This window comes from Triticum urartu, chromosome 5 (genome assembly GCF_003073215.2).
Source record: "Triticum urartu cultivar G1812 chromosome 5, Tu2.1, whole genome shotgun sequence".
In the NCBI taxonomy this organism is placed as follows: domain Eukaryota; kingdom Viridiplantae; phylum Streptophyta; class Magnoliopsida; order Poales; family Poaceae; genus Triticum; species Triticum urartu.
Genome location: NC_053026.1, coordinates 29,267,193 through 29,280,742, shown reverse-complemented (window position 1 = coordinate 29,280,742; position 13,550 = coordinate 29,267,193). Strand labels below are relative to the sequence as shown.

Genomic DNA, 13,550 nt, shown 5'->3' with positions numbered 1-13,550 from the left:
CCACGCCGAGCTGGGCTGGTCCATATTCCCTTCATTTTCTGTTTTAAACTGGCGCAAAAGAGAGCTATCGACATGATTCGAACGCCCCACATCCTCGTGCAAGCTAGTTTCGATAGCCAACTACACCAATCCCACCGATGTGGTGATCTGCAACCTTTTTTATCATTTTGTTATTTCTTCCGTTTTTTTTTCTTTTTTCCTTTTCTCTTTCCTTTTTCTAATTCAACGGAAAAAGTTCATCGAATTTGATGAACCTTTTTTCAAATCTGTTAAACTTTTTCAAAAGTCGATGAACCTTTTCATTTTCGATGCACTTTTTTCAAACCCGAATCGGTGAACTCTTTTTTTTCAAATTTGGTGAACTATTTTTTAGTTGTGAACGTTTTCTAAAAATCGATGAACTTTTTTCAAAATTGGTGAACTTTTTTTCAAAATCGATGAAATTTTTTCAAACCCGATATTGGTGAACTCTTTTTTTTCAAATTTGGTGAACTATTTTTTAGTTGTGAACGTTTTCTAAAAATCGATGAACTTTTTTCAAAATCGTTGAACTTTTTTTCAAAATCGATGAACTTTTTTCAAATTTGATGAACTATTTTAGAAAACCGATGATTTTTTTTACTTGTGAAAGTTTTTTGAAAATTGATGAATTTTTTTCAAAATTGGTGAACTTTTTTCAAAATCGATGAACTTTTTAAAAATTTGATGAACTATTTTATAAAACCGATGATTTTTTTACTTGTGAACGTTTTTTGAAAATCGATGAACTTTTTTTAAAATTGGGGAACTTTTTTTCAAAATCAATGATTTTTTTTCAAATTTGCTGAACTATTATAAAAACCGATGAACTTATTTTTGGAAACGGATGAACTTTTTTTTCATACGTTTCTTTGAGTGGAGGATGAAGCGTACGTTTTTTTTAGTGAAAGAACGAAGCATAGTCTTTTTAAAGAGAACGAAGCGTACGCAAGCATGAGCTGGCGAGCGATTCACTGAATTGCCTCGTGATGGGCTGGCCCGTACCAGGTGCTACGTGAGCGCCAGAAACTCCAACCGGCGCTGAAGGCGCCGGTTAGGAGCTCCCCGGTGGCAGTTGCGTGCTGGCCCATTTTGATGTAATTTGTTTATTTATTTTCTACCTATTTTGCGTGCTGGCCCATTTTGATGTAATATTTCCTCCCAGTTTTTATTTTGCATTCTTCTTATTCTTTTTGTACCTGTTATTTTTATTTTCTTCAGTTACATTTTCCGTCTGATTTAGAAATTAAAAAAATCATGGATATTTCTTTAGTACATTCTCATATGTAATCTTTACAGATTCTCAGGCCACATGTTTTATGTAATTTCTTATTACGAAAGATGCTCCTGCTTGCAACTATTTGGTCAATGGGCACAACTATTCGATGGGTTACTACCTTGCGGATGGCATCTATCCACCATGGGTCACATTAGTCAAAACAAGTCCACGTCCAAAAGGTAACAAAAATATTCCTGAGAACTTTCGATTACATTACCAACGGGACTCCTCTTGAGCCAAAGTATGGTACAAATAGGATCCTGGCATTCCTTGAAGAGCATTGCAGGATCGAGAATTGAAAGTTCATGCTCAGCTCCAAGATGATCTTATTGAGCATCACTGGCAACGTGAGCATGAAGTGGAGGTCGGTGTTGATCGCGGGATCTGTCGAGGGGTGGAAGGACTCCGTGAAGTTGATGAGAAAGCCGGCCATGGAGAGCGGGAGAAAGTCCGGTTCAGGAGACGACGAGCATCGACGGTGGCGTGGCAAGACTGGCAGACGCAACGGGTCGCGGCGAGGCTGCGTGGTGGGAGACGGCGGAGGACCTCCGCGAGCACTTCCTCGGGTAGCCGCTGCGTCTGGTCCATCTCCGCCACTGCTGGATCGCCGCCTTGCCTTGCTCTTCTCTCGGCATTGGTGTCCAACAAGAAAACCACCCTTATCTCGGGCTCGAGGCTGATCTATTCTCTCCTCGGGATGCCCACAAGAATAATTAGAGGACTGGAGCTACTCCTGAATCCTGATCTGAATGTCCCAAAACACTCTTTCACGAAAAACACTCTTTCACGAAAAACACTCTTTCACGAGCGAGCCTCCGGACGCCTGAGATTGTAAAACATACCACTAGACTTCCGGAGACTAAAAATTGCAGTAAACCAACAGTAGAGAAAAGGGACAACTGCAAACGTCTTCGACATATCAGGCTTTAAAGATAGCAAATGATCCATCGTCCCTTGACACGAGATCTAGAAGTCAGCTGAAGAAGCATTGGCTCAAGCATCACCCCACGCATTACATACTTGCAATCCATCACCCCCGGTCCAGAGGGTTGGAAAAACCCGCACCATGCCGCAGCCGGCGCCGGAATGGACGTCGTCAAGGTAGGGAGGGGAGAGCGGAGAGTTCTTGCTCCAACACGTCATCATCGCCACCACCTTGTTGATGTCACAAAGGAAACAAAAACTAAGGAGAACATAAGGGAACGGACAGACGGACTCCTCTTGCCACCAGGCGAGGAAGAGGAGGGGGGCCGCTGCAGTGGTGTGTGGGGTTGAAACTTGACGGCAACGGCTTAGGGTTGAGAGAATTGCACTTCCTATGCCATGATTTGTGACTGAGATTTAGAGCACCTTTAGCAGACCCCATAAAATCCCAACCTGCATAAGTGTTTTGCAGTTCGCGGAAAAGTGCATATGTAGGCCGGCGCGGGCAAGGTTACACTCAGACCCCGTATAGTCAACCCGTAAAAAAAAATATTTTCCGAATATACCAAACAGACCCACAACTTGCTCTCTTTTTTTAGTCGTCCTCTTCCTTGCGTAAATCCGGCGGACAGACGGACGAGGGAAAACGCGAGACGAGCACGGCGCGGGCGGAGGCCAGGGCGGCGCGAGCAGCGGCCGGATCGAACCGCGGGTGCATCGAGCTAGCTCTTCGAATCGATTGAGCTGCTAGCTAGCTAGCTCGTTTTTCGAATCGATTGAGCTGCTAGCTAGATAGCTCCGTTCAATGGATTGAGCTAGCTCCGCTCGAGAGCCGCGGAGCCACGGGCGAGCGCGGCGGCCGGGACGAAGGGTCGGCCGGCTATCGGACGGCCGGCGTGCGAGCGCGGTGGCCGGGCGGCGGACGGCTGCGGCGGCTGGGTGAACTTCATGGTATTGGCGGAAGCAAAAATTCCTCAACCGCCAACTTTGACTGATATGGGAGCAACTACAATAGAAAACAGCCTTGTGGTAAAAGAATAGAAAAATTCATCCTGAACCGTCAAATCAAAGATGGATGGCCCGTATTCTAGTGGTGGATCTGTGCGCTCTTCTTTGCAGAATAGTCCCTTACTTCTGTTTTTTTTTTTTTTTTTGCTTCGATCTCCTCTCTTCTTTTGACCTGTCATCTCCTTCTTCCTTCCGACGTGAGCAGCGGCGGCCGAGGCTCGAAAAAAAAAATCCCCAATCCTAAAGGCAAGCCCATCTCCCTCTAGCTTGCCAGTGACGACGGGGGTGTAGATCCTGTACCTAGATCGGCGACCTTGGCCACTGTAGGCACCGTTCCATCTCCGCCCCAACGAATCTAGGTCGTCTCGCCGGCGGCGGTCGCCGGTCGGGCTGCCCGGGCGGACCTCTTCTGTACTGCGCTGCGACACTGGGCGAGCAAATCTCCAGGTATCGTTCTCCGACGTCTAGAGGACAACCTCGATCTACCATGTTCTTACCCCATCGAGTCATTGTCCACATGTGGCTTCTCGATCTACTATTTTTCTTGCCTCATCCAGCCATTCTCCACAGGTAGCCCGCCTACCCCATGCCTAGCTCGGACATCTGCTGATGGCAAAGAACAGACCTCGGGTCTTCAAGAATGCAGGTTTGCCATGCACCAAAATGGTTCTTTCAATTGAGATGAAATTAGGAAAACAGTACAATCAGCCACATTGCCCTTCTTCTTGTTCCATCATATAAGTATCTTGAGCTTTGGTGCGCACCTTATTAAACATGATCCATTATATGAAGTTCTAGAAAACGTTGTTACTGACCCATTCTGGTTGTTGTGATAAGGAAATTACACTTGATTATTTTCAGGACCTCTGGAGACCCCTGCCACATGTGATCGAATGTAGATGAAAAGAGCGTAAAAACTAATAGAATGGAGTACCATTTCTGGGAATAAATGATCATTCAATGGGTAAGTATCTTCTAGTTGGATCTATGGTTATTTTTTCTTATTCCCAGAAAGCTTTCTATATTTGAGTTAAGATTTCGTCATACATGAACAAACAGGGAGAAAATATTTTCAGTTTGCTTGAACCAAAAGATGCTGATGCATATTCTTTCTTCTATCGCCTGTAGCCGAGGATAGTACAACGATTGTACCGCAACCTCACTCCTCAAACTCGCTGACTCGTTTTGTAGCTAGCCCTGACCTCTGTAGTTTAACTAGCAGCAGAGCACCTCTGTAGTTTAACTAGCAGCAGAGCACCTGGCCTGTGTAGCAGCCATTCGAATATTCTGCTATCACTTGTTGCGTGCCTGCCCCAACAACATAACAGAAGCAAGTATATATCCTCTTTGTTAACATGTATATAGGTCAGATCGTTTGATGTATTGCTGTTGTTGTACAGAAAAATCATGTTGCCGATCCATTGCTTGAGGAATTTGATGATTTGGGCTTTATTTTAAGCAGAGGCAAATGTTTTCCGTTAGTTAATCTGATGTACTAGTATTAGTAGTCAAGGATGAACTTGATAGCAAGGAAATCAAAACAAGGACAAGAATTCTTTCTGCCAAATTAACCCACCACGTGCTAAGCAGTGAGTCCATGAGTACCAACACGTGCACATCTAGCTACCTCTAGCTAATGGGAAATTAGCAAAAAAGTGAGCCGTGTAACTAGAGAACAAACAACAACCATTCAAAGATTAGCAGCAGCCATCGCGAGAAGATTAACAGGTGAGTGAGCAAAGGGACAAGAAGGTGCCGTCGTGGTCGGGCATCGTTTTGCTTTAGTGAAACAATTTTGTTAGCTCTTTGCTCTTTTCCTCATTTGGTTGTAATAACACTCTGGTTGTAAAATAAAGGCAAAAAATATACCTCTTTGTATGCAAGAAATAAGCTCTCCCCTGTATGGCAGAATTTATACCTGACCAAATTGTTATTGCAAGTTTAGTGATGATATTAAGTGAAGTGTACAAATGACTATGCAGCATACAGTTCTCTTCCTGCTAGTCAAATGATATTATTAATGCATACTCATTAGATTAGCTCAGGAGCAAATATTTTTAAGTACGGATGTGTGATACATACATGGTCTTGTGCTCAAACTGATTCCTATATGTTTGATGTCATCTTTCCAGCACATAAAACTTGATGAGCAAGAAGCACGAGCACCACCGGAGGCAAGCGCTACAACTTTTCTATTCTCTGCATTCAAGATAGCACAACACTAGAAATGTCCATGCCATGTTATGTATTGCATGTCTCTTGTGTATCTTCTGCTGCTCCAGATTGATAATGTACTCGACATTAGTGAGTGAGATGGTCCAGACTCTAGAGTGACATGTACTCAAATATTTGTGCCTGAGATGGTTTCACATGTACTCAGATCTTTATGCCTGGGATGGTCTAATTAACTAGACGTGTTCTCAACTATTTATGTGTGGGATGGTCCAGTTTCACATCTACTCAGATCTTCATGCCTGGGATGGTCTAACTTGACGTGTGCTCAACTATTTGTCTGGGATGGTTCAGTTTGACATATACTTGAATGAGATGGCATAAATTTAATGTGTTTACAAATATTGTGATGGATATTGGCAAAAAAAATTAGGTGCCAGCATGTTCAATTTTTGCTTGTAGAAGCCATTATTTGTACTCAAGTATACATGCAACAGATATGTGCAAAGATGAGGCCTCAACGTTGAGAGGATTTGAAAATTTGTTTTATTTACCGAGGACAAAATGATTAAATATGAGAAAGTTGAGGTGATTACTATAAAAAATGTGTTTTATATCTACATATTAGCAGGGGGTTTTCCATAAAATGTCCATGAAGTGGACTGGGATATCTCCACTAGAATATGGGCCATCCATCTTCGATCTGACGGTCCAAGATGGATTTTTCTATTCTTCTACCACAAGGTTGTTTTCTATTGTAGTTGCGCCCGACCGATATGCAGGGCCCTGACAAAGTTGCCCTCAAAATTGTAAATATGAGGGTTTCGCGTTTGCGTTTGCAGGGCCCCTTAAGGGATCTGCTCGGGCTCGTTTTTTCGACTGAAACTGCAAAAAACGGTTATTTTGCGGGTTTGACCACTTATGCAGGGTCTACTAGAGATACTCTTACCCAAACATGAGGCGGGTGAGAACTAGCAAAACCATATACAAAGTTACATTGCATTGTCGTTCTGAATCAGAGGGGAAAACTGAAGAAATCTACGTATTGCAGGAAATGTATACAAGGCCCACGATGAGCCCCCCCTCGGGCTACATCAAAGCATGAAAGATAATGACCCCAATAACTAAAAACAAGCAGCAACAAGCAACATCATCCGATACTCAAATGGAACAACGCCAACAACATGCAGCATTTCCAGCACACCATAAACGCCTAACCATATTCCAGTACAGTGATATTACCAGTTGCACATCTCGAGACAGATCATGAGTCGTAATACATACAAGCTTTCGCGTCAACGTCATATGAAATGGGACTAACTTGTCGACAAGAGCAAGTCTGATAATGCATACTGACATTTCAGCGAGAAGGAAGTTGCGAGCTTAATCTTCAGCTTCTGTTGGCGTGTAGACAGCTTCAACTTCAGTGATTGTAGCCTCAGCCTCACCGATCTCAGTGCCTTGTTCATTTGACTCCTTCAACTCCGCCTGTGACAGGATAACCAAACATTTGTTCAAGTAGCTCAAGACAAGGTTTGTTGCAGAAAATTTCACATATAGGTAGAAATTCCTGCACAATACCAGAGTTGCTTTCAAGTCTGTCAGTGCAGCTTCAAGTCGCTTATGGCAGTCTGGGACCATCATCCTCGACTCAGCTAAAACATTTTCCTGCACATGTAGAAGGCATTAAGATAAGATGTACCACCAGGATCTTCACATTGATAAAGTGACTTGGAAGAGGAGCAGGGAAACCAATAACTAAGTGCTCCCGTTGCATGTCCAAAAACGGACCCTAAGATGTCGATGCAGGTATGAGATCAATCAATATGAAACAACTATCTTTTCCAATCCCAATTACATCAAAACCAATTTCATAACTCATCAAGCATATGTATGCCTTAAATATCTTGCCATGTCTGATAATACTAATAGCTATATGTAAAACCCAGAAGAATGTGAACACGGTAGTACTCTGAAGAATGCATATGCCACTTGTTCATTCAATACGCAATTCTGCTTCTGAGTTAGAACTCTTTCCATTCTGATGCTCTATACAGTGCCTTACATCTAGTAAAAATTTGACAAATGTAATTGTTTTTTAACATAAAAAATCTTGGCTGAAGGAAAGATAGGTTTTATATCAAGCAATCCACATGGACTGAGCGCAAAGAAACAGAAATGGGTAATCCACATTCAAAGAGCCCCAAGAGACGATACATGCTGAATTTTTTTATGCCGGGCCTTAAGGATAAATAACTGGGATGGACTAGAAGCAGAGACCTGACGTTCCAACCAACATAAAACCATTACATAGGCTGCATTGACAGAAGTTAGAAGTAATATCATGGATACCCAGCCGTAACAATGCACAGATTACTATGTACCAACCAACCAACCAACCAATCAGAGTAACAGTTGACAAACATCAAAATGTTACTCAGGCCAACCAACCAATCCTCAAGGCTTCACATGGTAGATCCCTCTACACTTATCCACAACAAGTTCAATGACATGCCATTCTAATAACAAAATTTATTTTAGGAAATCAATAACAGAATATGTGATTGGCCTGCCCATTTTTACCAAGAACTGATTAATTAGTGGCCATATGACACAAATAACTACCCACCAAGCAAGTAGTGACTAGATCAGCATCCATAAACTAATGAAACCATGCTCCAAGGGACCATTCTAAGGATAACTAACATATGATCCTACTATTACCAGTAAGTACTATACATGGTCGGTAATTGTGTTGTTAATTAAACAAGAAGAACTGTAAGCAGAACTGCTGAATGAGAGATCTTGAGTCACCTGCTGCTTGAGATCATAGGGGTCGGCGCCCTTCTCCTTCATGTCGGCGGTCTTGGCGGCCTCCTTCTCCACCTCCTTCTCGTAGGAGCGCAGCTCCTTGACGATCCTCTTGCACGTGGACGTCTTGATCTTCAGGTTCCTCAGGGTCGCCATTCCGAGATGCGACGAGGGCCGGGATCTGGATGGCGCACCGACACACCCAAAAAATCGCGGAGGTTAGTTCGGGTTCAAGTAGTCACTGGAATGAGATCCAATCCAATGATTCGGCGCTCTTTTTCTCCTCGTCAAGCTAAGAATCTAGCATGGGGTAGGGAAGAAGTGGGGGGGAGCTCACCTTGCTCTGGTTGCAGCGTGGCCGACAGAGAGGCGGCTGGCAGGGAGGCTTGACGGTGGTGGCGGTCCTCCTGTTCCGGTATGGATCGGCGGCGGCTCGGCCGGGGGGGGGGGGGGGGGGGGGGGTGAGGCAGGGTGGCCGGAGATGGCGGCGGCGGCTTGGTCGGGGGTAGGAAATGGGCTGCGGGATGAGGGGGTGAAGGAAATTGTGAAGGGGGTCTAAATAATATACATGGCATTGTTTTTTTTTTTTCATTTTTGAGAAAATATGGCATTCTTTTCTTGGGAGGGGTGGGATTAGAAATTCGCGGTGCAATTTTTTTGCTTTTACAAACCCGGTGTAGGTTTCTGTTGTTTGCTTGGGCTTATGCTTCTAGGAACCTAGAAGCACCAAAAGACGAAGCTCATATCTGTAGGCGTCGCTAGAGCAACGACGACAGGGTGATGGTGGAAAACAGCCATGCTAGAGTGACCCAAGATCGGTGACACTGGCGAAGCCTAGGGTGCAGGATATTGCCATAAGTGGTCATGGATAAGGGGATCGTTATAGCCCCTCGAGCCTGGATGAATGCATGCCCCATTGGCGGGAATTGCCAAAGGGGCTAAGTGCAAGGTTGCGGCATTGGGGGAACCTAGGAGTCAATGTGTGTGTGAAAAAAGGTTAACATAAAAGCGGGGGTGAGATGGTTGAGCCTGAGGCTGAGACGATGCTAACAGAAGCTGCATCATCAGAGGAGGCAAGCATGATGGAAGAGTGCGGGTGTGGTTCTAGAGGCAAAGTAAAAGATAGGCGTGCAGGGAATATAATCTTGATGGAAAGAAAAGGGCAAGTTGGAACGGTTGGATCAAAATTCAATGGTTATGTGACCTTATTATTACTATAGGTGCATGCTAGGCGTCCGATGGGGTGGGGTTGCCCACCTCACAGACCATCTGATAGACCTTTTTTTCGAAAAAGGGGACTCCCCGGCCTCTGCACCAGAATGATGCATACGGCCATCTTATTAACCAAATAAAGAAGTGCCAACAAGGTTCCAAAATCTTCAAAAGTAATGAATAGCAAAGAAAGCTCACATAGAGCTAAAAAGAGGCTAGAAACACCAACTAGCCATGAACAGACGCCACAACCGGCTGGCTAAAGCTAGGTAGGTAAACTAAATGCCTATCCTATTACATGACCGCCATCCAAACCGGTTGAAGATATCCCGAGCTACCATCTCCCAGCGGAAAGATCCAGTAACCAAATCCTCTCTGGCCTCCGTCGGGGTGAGTAGCGACCACGAACGGATCAATGCCGTAGTTCGGAATATAACCTGCAAAAATTGGATACATGATATTCTGTTAAAAACCAAATCATTTCTGCAAGTCCAGATAGTCCACAACAAAGCGCAAACTCCAACCCGATTGTGTCTCGCTAAGTCAGGCTCAATCCCATTAAGCCATGTCCCAAATAACGCGTTAACAGAATTTGGTTGATTGATATTAAAAGCAATGTGGACCGTCTGCCAAAGCACTTTGGCCAACGGGCAATCAAAAAAAGGTGCTTGATTGTCTCATCCCGATTACAGAAACTACACCTAGTAGGTCCTGTCCAATTACGCTTTATCAAGTTGTCCTTGGTTAAAATAACTTGTTTATGCACAAACCACATAAACACTTTTATTTTCAAAGGAACTTTGACATCCCAAACATGCTTGGAGGTAGGAATGGAGTTCGAATTAATAACATCAATATACATTGATTTAACAGTGAATACTCCAGACTTAGTCAATTTCCAGTGTAATTCATCGGGTTGTTGAGAAATCTGGACCTCCATCAGTCTCCTAACCGAATATTAAGGAGGGTAGATTGAAATACCGATGCGACGAACACCTCTCGTCGTTGAACGATGCGGTACAAAGATGGATATTGAATGGCCAAGGGTGTCTCGCCGAGCCAAGTATCCTCCCAGAAACGTGTACTAGTGCCGTTTCCAATAACAAACTTCATCCTATTAAACAGAGATTGTTTGACTTTCATCGGACCTTTCCAAAAAGGTGAATCTGTCGGCCTGACTGTAACTTGGGACAAAGTTTTTGTCTGGAGGTACTTGCTACGAAGGATTTGAGCCCACATGGCATCATTCTCCGTAGAGAGCTTCCACAGTCACTTGCTAAGAAGGCATCTGTTCTTAACTTCTAGGTTCTCAATACCGAGGCCCCCTTGGTCTTTCGGTCTACAAATGATATCCCATTTAGCGAGCCGATATTTTCTTTTAAGCTCATCACCCTGCCAAAAGAAACGCGATCGATAGAAGTCCAGTCTCTTCCTAACACCAACTGGTACCTCAAAGAACGATAGGAGAAACATGTTGGGGAACACAGTAATTTTAAAAAATTTCCTACGCACACGCAAGATAATGGTGATGCATAGCAACGAGAGGGGAGAGTATGATCTACGTACCCTTGTAGATCACAACGGAAGCGTTGACACAATGTAGAGGAAGTAGTCGTACGTCTTCTTCCCGATCCGACCGATCCAAGCACCGTTACTCCGGCACCTCCGAGTTCTTAGCACACGTACAGCTCGATGATGCTCCCCGGGCTCCGATCCAGCAAAGCTTCGGGGATGAGTTCCGTCAGCACAACGGCGTGGTGACGATGATGATGTTCCACCGACGCAGGGCTTCGCCTAAGTACTACAACGATATGACCGAGGTGGAATATGGTGGCAGGGGGCACCGCACACGGCTAAGGAACGATCACGAGGATCAACTTGTGTGTTCTAGGGTGCCCCCTGCCTCCGTATATAAAGGATCCAAGGGGGGGTGGTGCGCCGGCCTAGAGGAGGGCGTAGGAGGAGTCCTACTCCTACCGGGAGTAGGACTCCCCTCCCCGTTCCTTGTCCAACTAGGTGAGGTGGAGGGAGAATAGGAAAGGGGGGGCGCCGCCCCTCCCTCCTTGTCCAATTCGGACTAGGGGGAGAGGGGGCGTGCGGCCTGCCCTGGCAGCCCCTTCCTCTACTCCACATTAGGCCCATAAGGCCCATTAACCCCCGGGGGGTTCCGGTAACCCCTCCGGTACTCCGGTTTTATCCGAAACTTCTCCGGAACCCTTCCGGTGTCCGAATATAGTCATCCAATATATCAATTTTTATGTCTCGACCATTCTGAGACTCCTCGTCATGTCCGTGATCACATCCGGGACTCCGAACTAACTTCGGTACATCAAAATGCATAAACTCATAATAACTGTCATCGTAACTTTAAGCGTGCGGACCCTACGGTTCGAGAACAATGTAGACATGACCGAGACACGTCTCCGGTCAATAACCAATAGCGGGACCTGGATGCCCATATTGGCTCCTACATATTCTACGAAGATCTTTATCGGTCAGACCGCATAACAACATACGTTGTTCCTTTTGTCATCGGTATGTTACTTGCCCGAGATTCGATCATCGGTATCCAATACCTAGTTCAATCTCGTTACCGGCAAGTCTCTTTACTCGTTCCGTAATACATCATCTCACAACTAACATATTAGTTGTAATGCTTGCAAGGCTTATGTGATGTGCATTACCGAGAGGGCCCAGAGATACCTCTCCGACAATCGGAGTGACAAATCCTAATCTCGAAATACGCCAACCCAACATGTACCTTTGGAGACACCTGTAATGCTCCTTTATAATCACCCAGTTACGTTGTGACGTTTGGTAGCACCCAAAGTGTTCCTCCGGCAAATAGGAGTTGCATAATCTCATAGTCATAGGAACATGTATAAGTCATGAAGAAAGCAATAGCAACATACTAAACGATCGGGTGCTAAGCTAATGGAATGGGTCATGTCAATCAGATCATTCAACTAATGATGTGACCTCGTTAATCAAATAACAACTCTTTGTTCATGGTTAGGAAACATAACCATCTTTGATTAACGAGCTAGTCAAGTAGAGGCATACTAGTGACATTCTGTTTGTCTATGTATTCACACATGTATTATGTTTCCGGTTAATACAATTCTAGCATGAATAATAAACATTTATCATGATATAAGGAAATAAATAATAACTTTATTATTGCCTCTAGGGCATATTTCCTTCAGTCTCCCACTTGCACTAGAGTCAATAATCTAGATTACACAGTAATGATTCTAACACCCATGGAGTCTTGATGCTGATCATGTTTTCCTCATGGAAGAGGCTTAGTCAACGGGTCTGCTACATTCAGATCCGTATGTATCTTGCAAATCTCTATGTCTCCCACCTGGACTAGATCCCGGATGGAATTGAAGCGTCTCTTGATGTGCTTGGTTCTCTTGTGAAATCTGGATTCCTTTGCCAAGGCAATTGCACCAGTATTGTCACAAAAGATTTTCATTGGACCCGATGCACTAGGTATGACACCTAGATCGGATATGAACTCCTTCATCCAGACTCCTTCATTTGCTGCTTCCGAAGCAGCTATGTACTCCGCTTCACATGTAGATCCCGCTACGACGCTTTGTTTAGAACTGCACCAACTTACAGCCCCACCGTTTAATGTAAACACATATCCGGTTTGTGATTTAGAATCGTCCGGATCAGTGTCAAAGCTTGCATCAACGTAACCTTTTACGATGAGCTCTTTGTCACCTCCATATACGAGAAGCATATCCTTAGTCCTTTTCAGGTATTTCAGGATGTTCTTGACCGCTGTCCAGTGATCCACTCCTGGATTACTTTGGTACCTCCCTGCTAGACTTATAGCAAGGCACACATAAGGTCTGGTACACAGCATTGCATACATGATAGATCCTATGGCTGATGCATAGGGAACATCTTTCATATTCTCTCTATCTTCTGCAGTGGTCGGGCATTGAGTCTTACTCAACTTCACACCTTGTAACACAGGCAAGAACCCTTTCTTTGCTTGATCCATTTTGAACTTCTTCATAATTTTGTCAAGGTATGTGGTTTGTGAAAGTCCAATTAAGCGTCTTGATCTATCTCTATAGATCTTAATGCCTAATATGTAAGCAGCTTC

At 44.4% G+C, this 13,550-nt stretch overlaps 1 protein-coding gene and 1 long non-coding RNA gene across 2 annotated transcripts; one reads left to right on the top strand and one right to left on the bottom strand.

The window, feature by feature from the left end:
- Positions 1-3,369: 3,369 nt before the first annotated feature.
- On the top strand, positions 3,370-5,656 carry LOC125507604. Its single transcript, XR_007282930.1, has 4 exons — positions 3,370-3,676; positions 3,800-3,875; positions 4,091-4,193; positions 5,362-5,656. It is a non-coding gene; the product is annotated as an uncharacterized LOC125507604 (long non-coding RNA).
- Positions 5,657-6,503: 847 nt separating this feature from the next.
- Positions 6,504-8,748, bottom strand: LOC125507603 (tubulin-folding cofactor A-like). Its single transcript, XM_048672137.1, has 4 exons — positions 8,550-8,748; positions 8,216-8,393; positions 6,983-7,069; positions 6,504-6,889 (listed from the first exon to the last, which is right to left on the bottom strand). The coding sequence occupies exons 2-4, from the start codon at positions 8,366-8,368 to the stop codon at positions 6,785-6,787; spliced, it is 345 nt and encodes a 114-aa protein (XP_048528094.1). The 5' UTR covers positions 8,369-8,393; positions 8,550-8,748; the 3' UTR covers positions 6,504-6,784.
- Between the last annotated feature and the right edge of the window lie 4,802 nt (positions 8,749-13,550).